General features: G+C 41.2%; 1 protein-coding gene across 2 annotated transcripts in view; it reads left to right on the plus strand.

The window, feature by feature from the left end:
- LRIG1 (leucine rich repeats and immunoglobulin like domains 1) overlaps nucleotides 1-13689 on the plus strand; it is a 228965-nt gene that overhangs the window by 147962 nt on the left and 67314 nt on the right. For both annotated transcript variants that reach the window (XM_078661486.1, XM_078661487.1), the window contains exon 9: nucleotides 1313-1393. In XM_078661486.1, the coding sequence (XP_078517612.1) occupies nucleotides 1313-1393 (81 nt within the window). The remainder of the gene's footprint in view (nucleotides 1-1312; nucleotides 1394-13689) is intronic.

Here is a 13689-nt window from a genome sequence, read left to right on the forward strand (position 1 = left end):
AAGGAAGACTGGGCAACACAGAGAAGGCTTAGCTGCCCATTAGAAAAAATAAAGTACATTTTGTGCACTAACCACCAACCTTGCAATTCTCCCCTCCCAGTGACAAAGATGTCAGCAAGGAGTGCTGTTTTATTCATTTAAATAAGTATAATGTGCCAGTCTAATAAAAGCGATGGTCCGGTAGTGAATAGGCGACATTTCAATAGCATCCTCATTCTGCAGCCAGGGGCTTTTTGACTGGGAGGACAACAGAAGGCCCCAGGTCCGAAGGGGGGTCCTTGGATGTTTTCTGCTGGAAGGGCACTTTTTAAAGAAAACTAGGGCAACCCTCAAAACAAAAGGTTCTTGTGCTGAGACTTAACCAGACATTTTGTAAAGGACCATTCTAAGCAGGGGTTTTATCTTGTGCTGAACACGCAGGGAGCAGATTATGGGAATACGGTTCTTTGCTCTTCTGCAGACAGCAGAAAAACCGACAGGAACATGCAGCTGTGCATCAGTTGGCCTTTGCTGTTCAGTCTTTAAATGTGCCTTCAAAGGGACCAGCGTCCATGCAATCCTAAACTCGCAATGCTTTGTGTGAGATGACAAAATCTAAATGCAAGCCTAGTTGCAAAGCGTTTTGCATATTCATTTTGAGGGGTACAGACAACATCCAGTAAAGCAAGCTTTGGAAATGCCCGTAGGTCTGACCTGAATTTAGAGGCACGCCTAACATTTTTAAAAACTAATTAATTTGTGTATAAAGTGCATGTCCGATAAAGAATTTAATGAGTGATAATTCAGTGTACTTTTGAGATGTAGCAGTCCCTGATGCATCGGTATGCAGGCCCTCCTAATAAAGTGGAATGATACAACAGTCAGTAGCTTGTGATGATTGGGTAATACTCGACTTAGACAAAGCCCGCTCTGTGCATGTCAAATAGTTGGTAACAATAGGCCTGATACAGTCAGGCTGTCAAGCCAGACATAAAAGAAACACACAGTTATCTATGATCATGTACTGACCAGTGAATGTTGATCGCTTCTTTAGCGTGTAGCGCATAAGGCTGGCATGGCTGGTCATTAATAATTCATTCTCCAAGTTTCAAAGCAATGTGCCTTGTCTAAGAGAGGACAAGTGAAACAAGAAAAGAACCAAAGACCAGGGCAGTCAATCCTCATTGACGTGGGAAAGTTTGGGCAAGGAAATGTGTGGCAGGCACAAAGCGCAGACTGTTTGCACGCTGCTTCTAAATATTTAATCTTCGCTCCTAAAGTGGAAGCCCAGCACTGAGAAACTGATGGAAACTTTTTTGTGTCCCCTTTTCAGGGAGCTGGACCATAACGAGATCTCTGGAACAATAGAAGACACCAATGGGGCCTTTTCAGGCTTGGAGAGCCTGACCAAGCTGTGAGTATCCACGCTTTCAAAGCCGTTTTAAGATGCCTACTTGCAAATGTATTTGTAAGGTGGTTTTTGTTTCAATGGCACGAATGAGAAAGTTCTGTGAAGCCTATTTAGTCTTTGGTAGAGCCAGGTTCTATCCTGTGTCTTGCATCGCTCAATATAGTGTACTCTTGTTAGTTGTGTGGGTTTATCTGCTCGTGGTTGATCTGTTATTAGCAGCACAAGTATGATTTTAGAAATTCAAGAGAACATTTTGCTCCGAAGTTAAAGTTTCTTTAGGGCAATGATAGACTAAAATGTGATGCACGGTGTGGTAGAGATGTGAACATGTTTATTTTGCTACTTGCTGCTCTTTATCCTTGTGACTGTTTTTTCCAACCTAGAAACAATCATGCTGTTTCAGCCAATTTTAATTCTTCTGATACATGCCTGACGATATACATTTTGTCATCAGCCTTTTGTTGTGCGTCATTGGAAGTTATTTTAAGCTCCTCATCTGTCAGCATTCCTAAAGGAATTGCTTATATTTTGTGTGTGCAAATGCTTGCTTGGAGTGGTTCATATGGAGCAAGATGGTAGTTTTAAAGGATCAGCATTAAAGAGTGTGACACAGATGGAATGAATTTGGGAGCAATACCAATGTCCATTTCCTCTTTAATTTATAATTAGGGAGTTGTTGAGCATTTCATTTTGACTTGGATTTAAATTGAAAATAGTTTAGGACAGCTCACTGGATCTGCAGGTTCACATTGGATGTTAAATCCCTGCTTCTTAAGTGGCAACTTGAGTTTCATGCCAAAAATTGTTTGAGCAGATTGCAGTCCTTGGCTTCCTTTCAAAGTTTACGTAACCAGGAAGACAAAATATGTTGGATTTCTCATTTATTTTCAGGCCTATCGCCTTTTTCCTTTTTTAGGTTTGGTCTTTGACAGCTTAGCCATCAAACTGACTAATTATTTGGAACACGCTTTCTTTGTTTCCTCTTCAACAGTTGGTTTTCATCGACCAGTCTCTTTCAGCCATTGATTTGAGACCGTGTCAAACACTTCTTAGGTCAGGACATTGGAGATTCCTCTATCACTTAAAGCTACTGCTATTTGATTGTATGCTTCCTCCCCCATTTCAATGCTTGTGTTAAACTTCTCAAGGGACTACTTCACTGTAGATCTCCCTCTCCCTCTCCCCGCTCCTGCTGCCTTTTAATGTGCTTATGTTGACATTCTTTGGCACATTACAACCAGACCTTTTGCCTTTGCCATTGCTTGCTGTATGGTCTCCATAACCCTATTTTAACCCTACTTCATTTTTACAATTGTAGGTCCTTTTCCACCCATTCAGAAGTACCTGTAATGCAGACTATATGACCTCCTCGCTTTGTGTCATTTTGATCTGGTCAGACTAGGGTAGTTTTATATCCCCTGATTATTGTAGAGACAAATAAAGTTTTGCTGTGGCTTTGTATTCACTTTCTTCACATCGTGGTCGTTCCCAAGCTAATATCTGCTAACCTACGGGAGCCAGCTAAATATAGGCCAAGATGCTGGTAATGACCTTGGAATTAGTTGACTGCATTGAGAAGCGATTCTTGCATTTTGAAGCATGGGGCACCTTGTTACATCTTTCTATAAATATAGTAAAAATATGTTGTGGCGTCACACGTTGAAACTTTAGTTGGAAATAACATCTAAAAAAATATTGACAGTTTTATTAATGTCCATTGTAAGCTTTCACCGAAACGTAGGTTCACAAGATATAAAGCACGCACATATCCCCAGACTTAAAGTCTCTAAAATGGCTGCCTTTTGAAGCCAGAATACAGCTAAAAATTGCAGTTATGACACACGCGGGCGTGCACCACAAGGCACCAAACTACCTCGCTCAAAAGTTGTCTATATCGGGAGGTTCGAGATCCAATAGGAGTACAAAAAATCTACTCCTGAAACCTCTTAGATTCCGGAAAGAGAAAACATACAAGCGCTCCTTCTCAGGAATGGCACCCAGGATCTGGAATGCGCTCCCTCCTGAAACCAGGCTTATCTCCTCCACTGCACTCTTCAAGAAAGAGGTGAAAACCATCCTTCTGGCCAAGATCTCCTGAACCTTATAGGTGTTGGATCAGAGACTATGCATTGCCTTGTATCACTGCTCACCCTGTCCTTTGGCACTATACTTCTACTTGATGGGGGCACTACTACGCTACTCTCTAACTACCGACCAAGATATGATACACGTTGGTTTACTGATCCACTCTCCCGATGCCCCACTCATTATTCTCTCTATACTAAAACATTGGTATAAGCCACCCACACACCCAAGGGGTACCTGAAGACATCTGTAGTGGGATCAATGACTTGTGCTGTCCTATACTACTTCTTTACCTGATTGTATATTGATTTGTTTTATGTATGTTATTACTATCCCTGTTATTACCATGTTATTGACTATTATACTGTTCCCATTATCTCTGTTGACTCCTACTGCCCCTACCCTGTATTTGTGAAGCGCTCTGATATCTGTAAGGATCCTGTTCGCTCTATATAAAACTTTGAATGAATAAATAAATAAATAAATTCCTAACTATCTTTAAAGTTTTACAGTAAAGATGACCATTTTGAGATAGCAATATTTCTTTGTTATGACTCAAGAACATGTGCAGTTTTCCCACTATGAGAACCAATTTCGGAACTGGGAGTAGTAAAGGATGATTGTGTGTGTCATTCATTATTTTTTAAATTATGTATTACATGAATTTCATTGTATATATCATAACCTAACAGAGGCACTGTTTTTCTTTTTTATATAAAATGTCGTCCTATGCAGTTCTTTGAAAAAAAATTAACTGGTTAAACCTGGTGTGTACCACCCCAGTATGCGCTATGTGTATAGTTCTTTAAACAATGTAAATTGTATGTTCAGACACATTTGTCCTTTTATAGTAATATGAACAATGTTAAGGTTCAATGTCAGACAAAAGGTAGTCATTTGCATCATTCGCCTAGCATAAATCGATTTAAAAAAATGTAAAAAACATTTAAAATTAATCCGTTAAAGTACCGTCCTGGGCCAGTCCATTTGAACAGTAAGTAACAAATCTTCACATTTCCTCTGCAGCATGAGGAATGTGATTTTAGAGGCGTGGGAGTTTTTTTATTGTAAGACTGTTCTTGTGCTGTATGTTTTAGTGCACTTAAGTAGTGTAGAGGAGTAATTGAGTATTAAAGGGGAAGGCTACTGATAAATTAATAATCACCCCCGCTCCAGGGGGAGCGCGCCAGGAGCGGGGTCTTTGATGTGGAATGGATCAGACTTCGATGATCCACTGGTGTGTTTGTTGTTCCATGCCATGAAAGTGTTAAAGCTGGTGTGGCAGAGGGGAAAGGCTAGTCCCTTTTCGCCTGCACTGAATTATAGATTAATTTACGCACGGTGGAGCAGGAAGGCGCTGAAGAGCAAGACTGGCATGAAACACATGATGGGGAACCAACTCGTCTCCAATTATCCAGGCCGCAAAATCAAGTAACTGCTTGTCGGCTCGTTCAGCCACCGGGTTTTGTGCTTACTAGCTGGCAAGATTGATTGGTGACATTAGTACATGCAACCGGAGTAGTTACAGTCCTGTAATGAATGTCTACTGTTCGATTTATAGCTTATTAGTCGGGTCTTGCTATTATGAGCATCGTTCAGCTTTATCTGAAGTCTCATTTGAAACAACCTCTCCAACCCACCGGTGATAGCTTTATCTGCTTTGCAAAGATTTGTAATTGCTCTGTCACTAGTACTTCCTAGGAGAGATTTTGCATCCCAGTAATTACAACACTGACTCGCCAGAGATCAAGTTGTAGAAACCCAGGATGGCACAGAGCTAAATTCTAAGATGATAGTAAAATCTATTAAGAGTATCCATCCATCCATCCACTCATTCACTATGAATTCTGTTATGGAAGGTGTGTAAAATGCTTCAAGTTAAATACACAATTTCTCTCTCATAAGGGGGAGTAACTCATTTTAGGGGCTCTTGGGAATTACATTTTAGGTTAATATAATGTGAGTAGTAAAAAATATACTTTTTATTTTTGCGTGTTTTGCCAATTGTAGTTCCCCCCCTTACACTCTTTGCCATAAAGTCTCCTTAATATAGCATACTTACCCATTATATGAATTTAGTCTGCGAGAGCCAAGGGTAACCCAACAAACATTGAGTCTTTACTGTGTAAATCTCCTTTACTGCAAGACCCACTATCCCACTGTAATAAGGCAGGTCTTACTGATTTAAGAATACAGGGTCAGCAACTCAATGAGCTGGGTGAGTGCATCTGCCAAATTCTTCTTTTGCTGCAGACCACTGTTCCTTGTGGGTCACAGAGGATGATGTATAATCAGGGGCGTAGCTTGGTCTGTAAGACTGGGGGGGGGGGGTTGGGGGAGCTTCAGATTTCCCAACAATCACGCTGGGATATCTAGTTAACATATATTATATGAGAAACAGGACATGAGGGGCATAAGAGGCAGTGGAAAGAGAGAGGATTGTGCATTGTTAGGGGTACTTGAAACACGGAATTTTAAAAACTGGCCTTCATTTTTTAACCCCTTTAAAGCGTTGTAAATAGACCTCCCCAGTGCTGCGCTGTCCATTGGAACTAGTGCTGAATGGACGTCCAACGGTCGTGCGCAGCACTGGGGAGGTAGTGGCCGTGACGACCGTTGGCCGACGGCAGCAATTAAGGGGTTAAGGCTTCCAAAACGGTCGAGCGTTTATTTTATCGGTGTGAGGGTATGTAAAAATCCTAGGTGAAATTCAACACACAACTCGCCATAGTCGACTTAAAGCACCTGTAACCAACTTTTCACTACAGAATACATGTTATGGGGCGGGAGGGGGGGTTTAACACCCCAAACACCCCCTGAACTACACCCCTGTGTATAATACCATAATTGAAATGAATGTAAAGGCAAATGAGAACACTAAAGGGAAAGAGAGTCTGAAAGCATTCTAAATAGAAGTTTTGGGGGATATCCTCGTACACATATGAAGATCTGGGGGGGCTGCTGGGAATATTCTGGGCTGACCGGAGGGCGCGGGGACCTGTGATGGACGTCCTCTATTTTGTGGCTTTGTATGACCTCCTACAGTGGCCAATGGTGGTATGATGTATGCTGGTGGGTTGGAATGGGATTAAAACTTGAAGTTTGTTATAAAAAAAATGAAATTTTGACCATTCGTATGTTCCCACATTGCTCGATGGGATCATACTTTGGTGTAAGGTTCACATAGCCTGTCATCCTTCTAGTTTCTGTAACTGGAACGCCATTGCGTTGGAGCAACTTTACACTGGTTCTTTACAGCACTTCGAAGCTGCGAGGACTGAAAGTGCTCTATAAGTAATAATTCAGTTAATTGTGGTGCTTTTTGCCTCGTGTGCTCTAAAGGTATTTAATTTATTTAGAAGCCTAACATTTCGTAGTGCAAAATAATGCAAATGTACCCTCCCATTGTAATGTCATCCAGAATTATCCAATTTCCTTTCTAGTTTCTCCTTATTCACTTTTTTTATTTTATTTTTATAAAACCTGGCTTTCCCTGTGAGCTTTTCCGCAAGCATCTGCTTCTTCTGACGGCACTTGTGTAGCAGCAAGCAGCCAAGCCGCGTGTGCTGGGCGCTGCAGGCTAATGGTGTTTACAGAGAGGACCCAGAAGTGAAAGTGCTGCTTGTTGACTAAAAGAACCAACCTCGCTCGCTGCACGAAGGCTGGGAGTTAAAACTGCCTGAAATCTAAGCTTTTGGGCCGCTTTGTAGTTTTTCATTTTGTACTTGAGACTTAGAACAGCAATTTGTTTCCGATTAAATAAATGACACAGAAAGATACTATGAGGCTGGCTGCGTGCCAGAGCTCAGCTCATTGCTGGAGGGAAGTATTAGACGAATGCCTTGGCCAGCTTGACACAGATCCGGCTTTGTTGGGGCCCTTAGTAGCAAAGAGCTTGCTCCGTTGAGCGTTGGCTGTTTTTTGCATTTGGTGCTATTTTTCGACAGTGCGTGGCACAGCTTTGCGACTGTTGGGTTGCATTTTAACTAGGTAAACGCGTTCTGTTTGCAGGCGTTTGGCAGTGCATGCATTATTTTAAATGGAACAGATTTAAGCATTGGTTTATGGAAATTCCGTTGTGTTTATTCTTTTCGATCACACGCTTATTGCACAACCGAGAAGGGCATGTGTGCAAAACTGTAAACAAGCGTCGGCCTGCCTTATGAATACAAGTGTCTTTTGTGTTTTTGATGGTTTTAGGTATTAAATAAGTCATCGTACATGCAGTATCACTCATCTTTGCACATGTTCATCCATCCACTGACTCATTCTTGTGTTCACACTCTGACACAACCATAATAAAAACACACTAACTCAACTAACATGTTAGCAAGATAAATAAAAGACTACAAGTAGAAAAAAGAAAACGTGCTAAACACAGCAAGCATATGCTTCCACTAACTAAGCTAAAATTAGCAGTGGGTGTTCATCTTGCGCAAGTATTGTAAATAGTAGATTCTTGTATCAAATTTCCAGCTTGGCTTCTACATTTAGAACTAACGTGTTGCCCATTTTGGAATCGTAGAAAAATGATGCACTATGGCCACCAGCACTCCATAATGGTCTTCTGCAGAAGGGGAAATGGCCACGTAGGATGCAGCGCTCTGGAGATGAAATGAGCAGAAAGCAAGCAGCTCATTAGCACTGCCTGGAGAGCTATAGTATCCACTTAGGAAACATTAAAATAAAAAGAAGAGATGTAAAGAAATAAAAGGTGAACAATAAAATGAGAATATTAAAAACTAAAGGAAAGGCCAAACAACCCTGTTGGTGCAAGCCCATGACTGATGTGGATTGAACCATCACTCATGCAGTATGCTGTCAATCTACATGGGTGTAGTATTTCATTATTTCTTATTACAAGACCTTGCCAGGCTGCTAAGATGTTCTCACAAGAATTATTACAGTACACTCTTCTGCTCCTACAGTTTGTTAGAGGCAGTAACCAACACAAAACTCCTTACCTACAAAGGTAATATGTCCCTCTCTGTAGGCTATAATACAAGGAAATAATAAACCATCCAAAATGCCTATTGATTTTTTTTTTTTTACATGTGTTTTTCACAGTCAATATGTTAGGCCTACTGTGATTATCGTGACTTTTCCTAATAAACATATAAGACTATTGCATAATTTTTCCCAAGTGAACCAGTCAGGCTTCGAGCTGTTACCATTGGATTGTCACCATAACCAACTGAAACCTCCTGTACTGCTCTTAAGGCTTACCTCAAGGCAACCATCAGGCATATTCATAAAACTACATTATATATAAGGTACAAAATTAGAGTTGGCAAACCGCATGCTATCTCTATCTACTAGGAGGGCCTAACAAGGATTGAATTAGTGCAATTCTGCTGTACCCACATTTTGTTGGAGGAGGTAACCAGCGCCAACACCCCTGCTTACTATGTAATCTATAAAATTCCATGGAACAAAATGCTTATCTGTAGGCTTTAATACACAATAAAAACAATCTACCCTTAAATGCCTATTGCCTTTAACGTATGGTTTTCAAAATCAGTATGTCTGGCCCAATGTCTTTATCCTAACTTTTAATGATGAACATATTAGATCTATCGCCTACTTAGTCCTGCTGTACCGAGTATAAGTTTTACCACAAGTCAAAAAATGCAGGAAATTAGGCTTTTTAGTGGAAGCACACAAATTCAGCCCAATCAAATTACTCAGGGGAACCAACATATGGGTGGAGCTTAAGCCCCTCTCACAATAGTACCTTGAAAGGTCTTTTTGTTGACTTTATTTATTTAATTTTTTATGTTTTATATAACACAAATAAAGACCCTTTCAGGTGACAGAGCACTTTACAGGTGCATACAAAAATATCAGCTAGAACAGGAAGACATGTGGTTAGAGCACAAGTATAGAAAATAAAAATAAGTTGTGTACAAATAGTAGAATATTATTTACAAGTTATTAACAGAGTAGGCAGTGATGTGATTGCACAGGAGATAAACAGAGTATATATAGACTATAAACATTGGAGTATATAGACTAGCGTGAGTCCAGATTCAAACATATAACGACCTGATAAGAGACAACAAACCGGTGTCAGGGGGAGATGGAGGAAGGTTCTCAGGGCGATAGTAATTTGTTGGATAGTAACATTTTTACTTCCTCCCTAAAGATGAATGTGAATGGGTTGCATCTGGTCTCCCTGTAGAGAGAATTCCATATTTTTAGAGCAATTCCAAAGAAGGGTCTGTTGTATGTTTTCTTTTTCTTACATTTATATGGCTTAAAAAGTAACAAGCTAGTGCTTCCACCTGATTAGGTCAGTTTTTGAGTCAGGTAGGAGGGAGGATTGTAGTGCAGTCCTTTGTGGGTCATACAAGAAATTTTGAAATGAATTCTAGCCTCAAAGGGTAGCCATTTCAGTGACTGAAGGTTGGGGTGATGTGATCACTTCTTTTAGAACCAGCGATGAGCCTGGCTGCTGCGTTCAGCATAGCCTTTAATGGTGCAAGTTAGGTTTACTGCCGTAATGTAGTTTTGATAGTGCAAGGGCTTGAACTGCCGTGGTGAGGAAAGATTTTAGTTTCCTAAGAATGTGCAACTGATGGTTACCTCCTCTAGTGATGGAGCTGATGTGTTTTTGCATGGAGAAGTCTTTGTCCAAGGTTATACCTAGGGATTTGGCAGAGTCAATGATGTGTGGGGTACACTTCAGGGCACTGAGACGGGGGAGCCAGTCTTTGATGTTGGCAGTGGTGGTGCGATCAGTAGGAATTTAGTTTTAATGGCATTGAGTTTCAGGTGGTTATGGGTCAGCAAGTGTTGTGTTTTAGTCAGGGTGTTGTTGAGGATATCGAAGTCGCTGGGGAAGGAGATTTTCATGTAGAGTTAAGTATAGCCTGCCTGCATGCATGTGTTATGAGATATAGGAGAGTTTAAGGATTTCACTGAGGGGCTCCATATAGAAGTCAAACAATGTTGAGGAGAGAATAGAGCCTTGGTGTACGTCTAGTGACAGTAGAGACTGGTCAGAAAGAGCGTGGTTGGTTAGGATGCTTTCAGATATGTTATGTAGAAAGGAGGAGAACCATTCCAGCACTGAGTCAGGGAGGCTCATCCTGTGTTCAAGAAGGTTTAGAAGGGTGACATGGCAGATAGTGTCAAAAGCTGCTGATAGATCATATAGGATTAGGAGGCATGAGTCATTCTGGTCGAGTGAGTGTAGGGCGTCGTTGATGATGTGGACCATGGCATTTGCGGTTCTATGAGCAGATAGGAAGCCAGATTGACAGTGGTCGAGGAGTTGGAATTGCTCAATGTGGTTGTGAAGCTGTAAGTGTGCACATTTTTCTAGAAGTTTGGCCAGAGTAGGGACGTTTGAGATAAGGTGGTAGTTGTTGGGAGGGTGATTGGTTAGAGTTGGGGTTTTTCAATATAGGGGTAAACTGGCCATATTTGAGGAGCCTTGGGAAAGTTGAACATTGATTATCCAAGTCCATATTGGGAGTAGGAGGTACATGGATTCCTTCAAGAATTTGGACAGGAGGGGTTCGCTGAAGTGGTTGGAGATTTTCAGAGAGGACAGTAGATTGAAAGTGCCATTTTCATCAAGCATTTTGAAGCTAGACCAAGAGGTGTTATTTGTGGGTGAGGAAAGGGGATTTTCCGGCCATGTATCAGGATCGGAAGGGCAAAGATATATACTGCGAAATGTACATAGTTTGACTCCTCCAAAGCCGTAGGCCATCAAACGTACATTTATTAAAATGCTATTCACATATGCTTAAATCTAGAAACCACCTGTGGATGGCAACTGTCTTTGTGAGTATAATGTTCTGGACTCTGCGTGTCAGAGGTAGCAGTGTAGCAGGTGACCTTGGGACCAAATTTTAAGGCCTTATAAAACTGATTCCGTTTCACTGCAAGGAGATTGGTGGACTGGCCAATGGTCAGGCATCAGGTGGTCTTTAAAATTCTGTGCCTAACTTTTGGCGCATACATCTCGACACTTTCTACAGCAAAATATTTAATTTCTGTGTCCACCTGAGCATTGAAATTAGTAGATCAAAATCTTCTAGAGGCTTAACCACCCAAGTATACACACAATGGAACCCAAAGTAAGCAGTACAAGATCTGTACCTTGAGATCCCTCCATAGCAGATCTATAAATGGCCATATCTACTTGGTCTTCTGCAATGTGGTAACCTCATTCCTATTCAGTAAAATTCAATACGTTTTTTCACCTTGTGGTTTAGTTTGCGTATAATCTCAGTGGTGTGTGGTCTAAATGTACATAATTGCTAGTGGGTAATATTGCTTGTAAGGGTAATTCAGGAGTCTGTTCTATGAGTCCAGGTGCACCAAAGATATTCGGGTCTGTAGATGCAATGAGTTCAAGATGCAATCTTTGTTTAAGGACTGTACAAGTCTCAGCTGGGCCGCAGTGTGTGTGCTGAAAGTAGGAATAAGCCTTTTTTCCCCGCTTTCCCCTCACCCGCATGTTGTTACAATGCGGTCGTTACAACGACTGTGTTGTAACAACTCATACCATTACCCCGCAAGTCGGAGGTGGCGCTGGATGTTAGAATAGTATAATTCACTATTCCAACTCCAGTCTGTGCAACAGTAGGGAAGGTGTTGGATTTTAAATCCAACACCTTCTCCCCCCTCCGCAAATCATTGTAACGACTTGCGGGGTAATGGTATGCTTTGTTACAACGTGGTCTTTGTAACGACCGCATTGTAATAACATGCTGGGTGACGGATGCGTAGTAAGGGGTGTTTACCGTACTCGAAGACGGCTCTGGATGCTGGCTGTCTTTGTGTTTGATGATGAGGAGTTTAAAATCTCTTTGGGTTTCAGCTGGAAGCTTCTGTGAGCATCTTATGGTGGTGTCGGCCCTGCTTCTGCTTTACAGTCCCTGCTTTTGATAACATAATACGCATTAGGTTGTGGCTTTTGGTATCAAAAGTTAAATGTTTCTGAATGTCTGTTTAGTAGCCCATTTGATTCTTGGACCTGTCCTTGAGTTGTCTGTGTACGCATAAACTCTTGTATTTGAGGCACTGTTGTACCAGACTATAGTATGTTGGCCAAGATTGTAAAACATCGCCCTTCTATATTTGTTCTGAATTCAGGCCCACCAGTCATCCATGTGTCCTGTAAAGGGCGTGTCACTCCAACACACTCTAAGTTATCTTATTCTCTGACAAAATTTGCTGCTTTTTTTTTTTCCTCCTTAGTTTGCCACCTCTATATTATTATTTTTTTATCTCCCTCTAGTTTTTACTTGGAATTTCTGCTGTTACACAGACTGCCTACTGTTAAGGATCCATTCACAGTGATGTGGTTTGCCTGCTTTGTCTTGGCAGAGCTTAGCCGTACAGCTGTGGCACAGTTTGTCCTCTGTGGAGGGTGGCTTCCTAACAATGGCATGACTTCTCTGTTACACTGCAGCTGGAGGCGGGTGCCAGCTGTGGCACTTCTCTTTCCTGTAAATCAGTTGGCTTTAGTGAAAAGACTTATTCTTTTCTATGGTTGAGACCAGTAACTTAAAAGCAGGTTGGGCATGAACAACTTGCAGTATGAATGTTTTTTCCTCTTACACTTCTCTTTGAGTGCAGCACCATGCCATTTTTTTTCATATTTTTTTTACCCCATTTAGCTTCCTTGAGATGTTGCTGTTCCTTCTTCAGTTCTATCACCTTTTGTTTTGCTGTTTTCAACAAACTATACATTTCATATGGGAGATAGCCCGAAGCACTCCCTTGCCCATTTTGCATCTGTCCATCCTCTTCAGTGCATGGCCCTTGATCATTAGTTTCCTGTGCAGCTGAAAACGCACCTGATTGTAAACTCACTGCAGAGGCCGGATACACGTGCATTTCTGGTTCAAAAGACAATCCACAAATGGGGGTGGAGGACTTCACTTAAGTACAGATGTGAGTTCCACCATAAGGCCCATCCCGCCATATTTCCTAAAGTGAATAAACAATTAGTAGCATAAAAAAAGTGACTTTAGTTTGTCACAAATTGTATAAAACTAACTCTTTCATTTACCCTGGAATAGGGTGTTAGCCGTCAGCAATGCGCTTTAATGCCTCGCCAGGCATAGCACACGCTATGACAATCTACGATTCTATACATTTCAAAATTCATTTTTGATTTAGTGAAATGATTTGGTGTGGGCCAACTACTATAGTGGATATTTCCGTGCGCTTCCAGAGAAGGTATTTTCATT

The sequence above is a fragment of the Lissotriton helveticus genome, chromosome 9 (genome assembly GCF_964261635.1).
Source record: "Lissotriton helveticus chromosome 9, aLisHel1.1, whole genome shotgun sequence".
In the NCBI taxonomy this organism is placed as follows: Eukaryota; Metazoa; Chordata; class Amphibia; order Caudata; family Salamandridae; genus Lissotriton; species Lissotriton helveticus.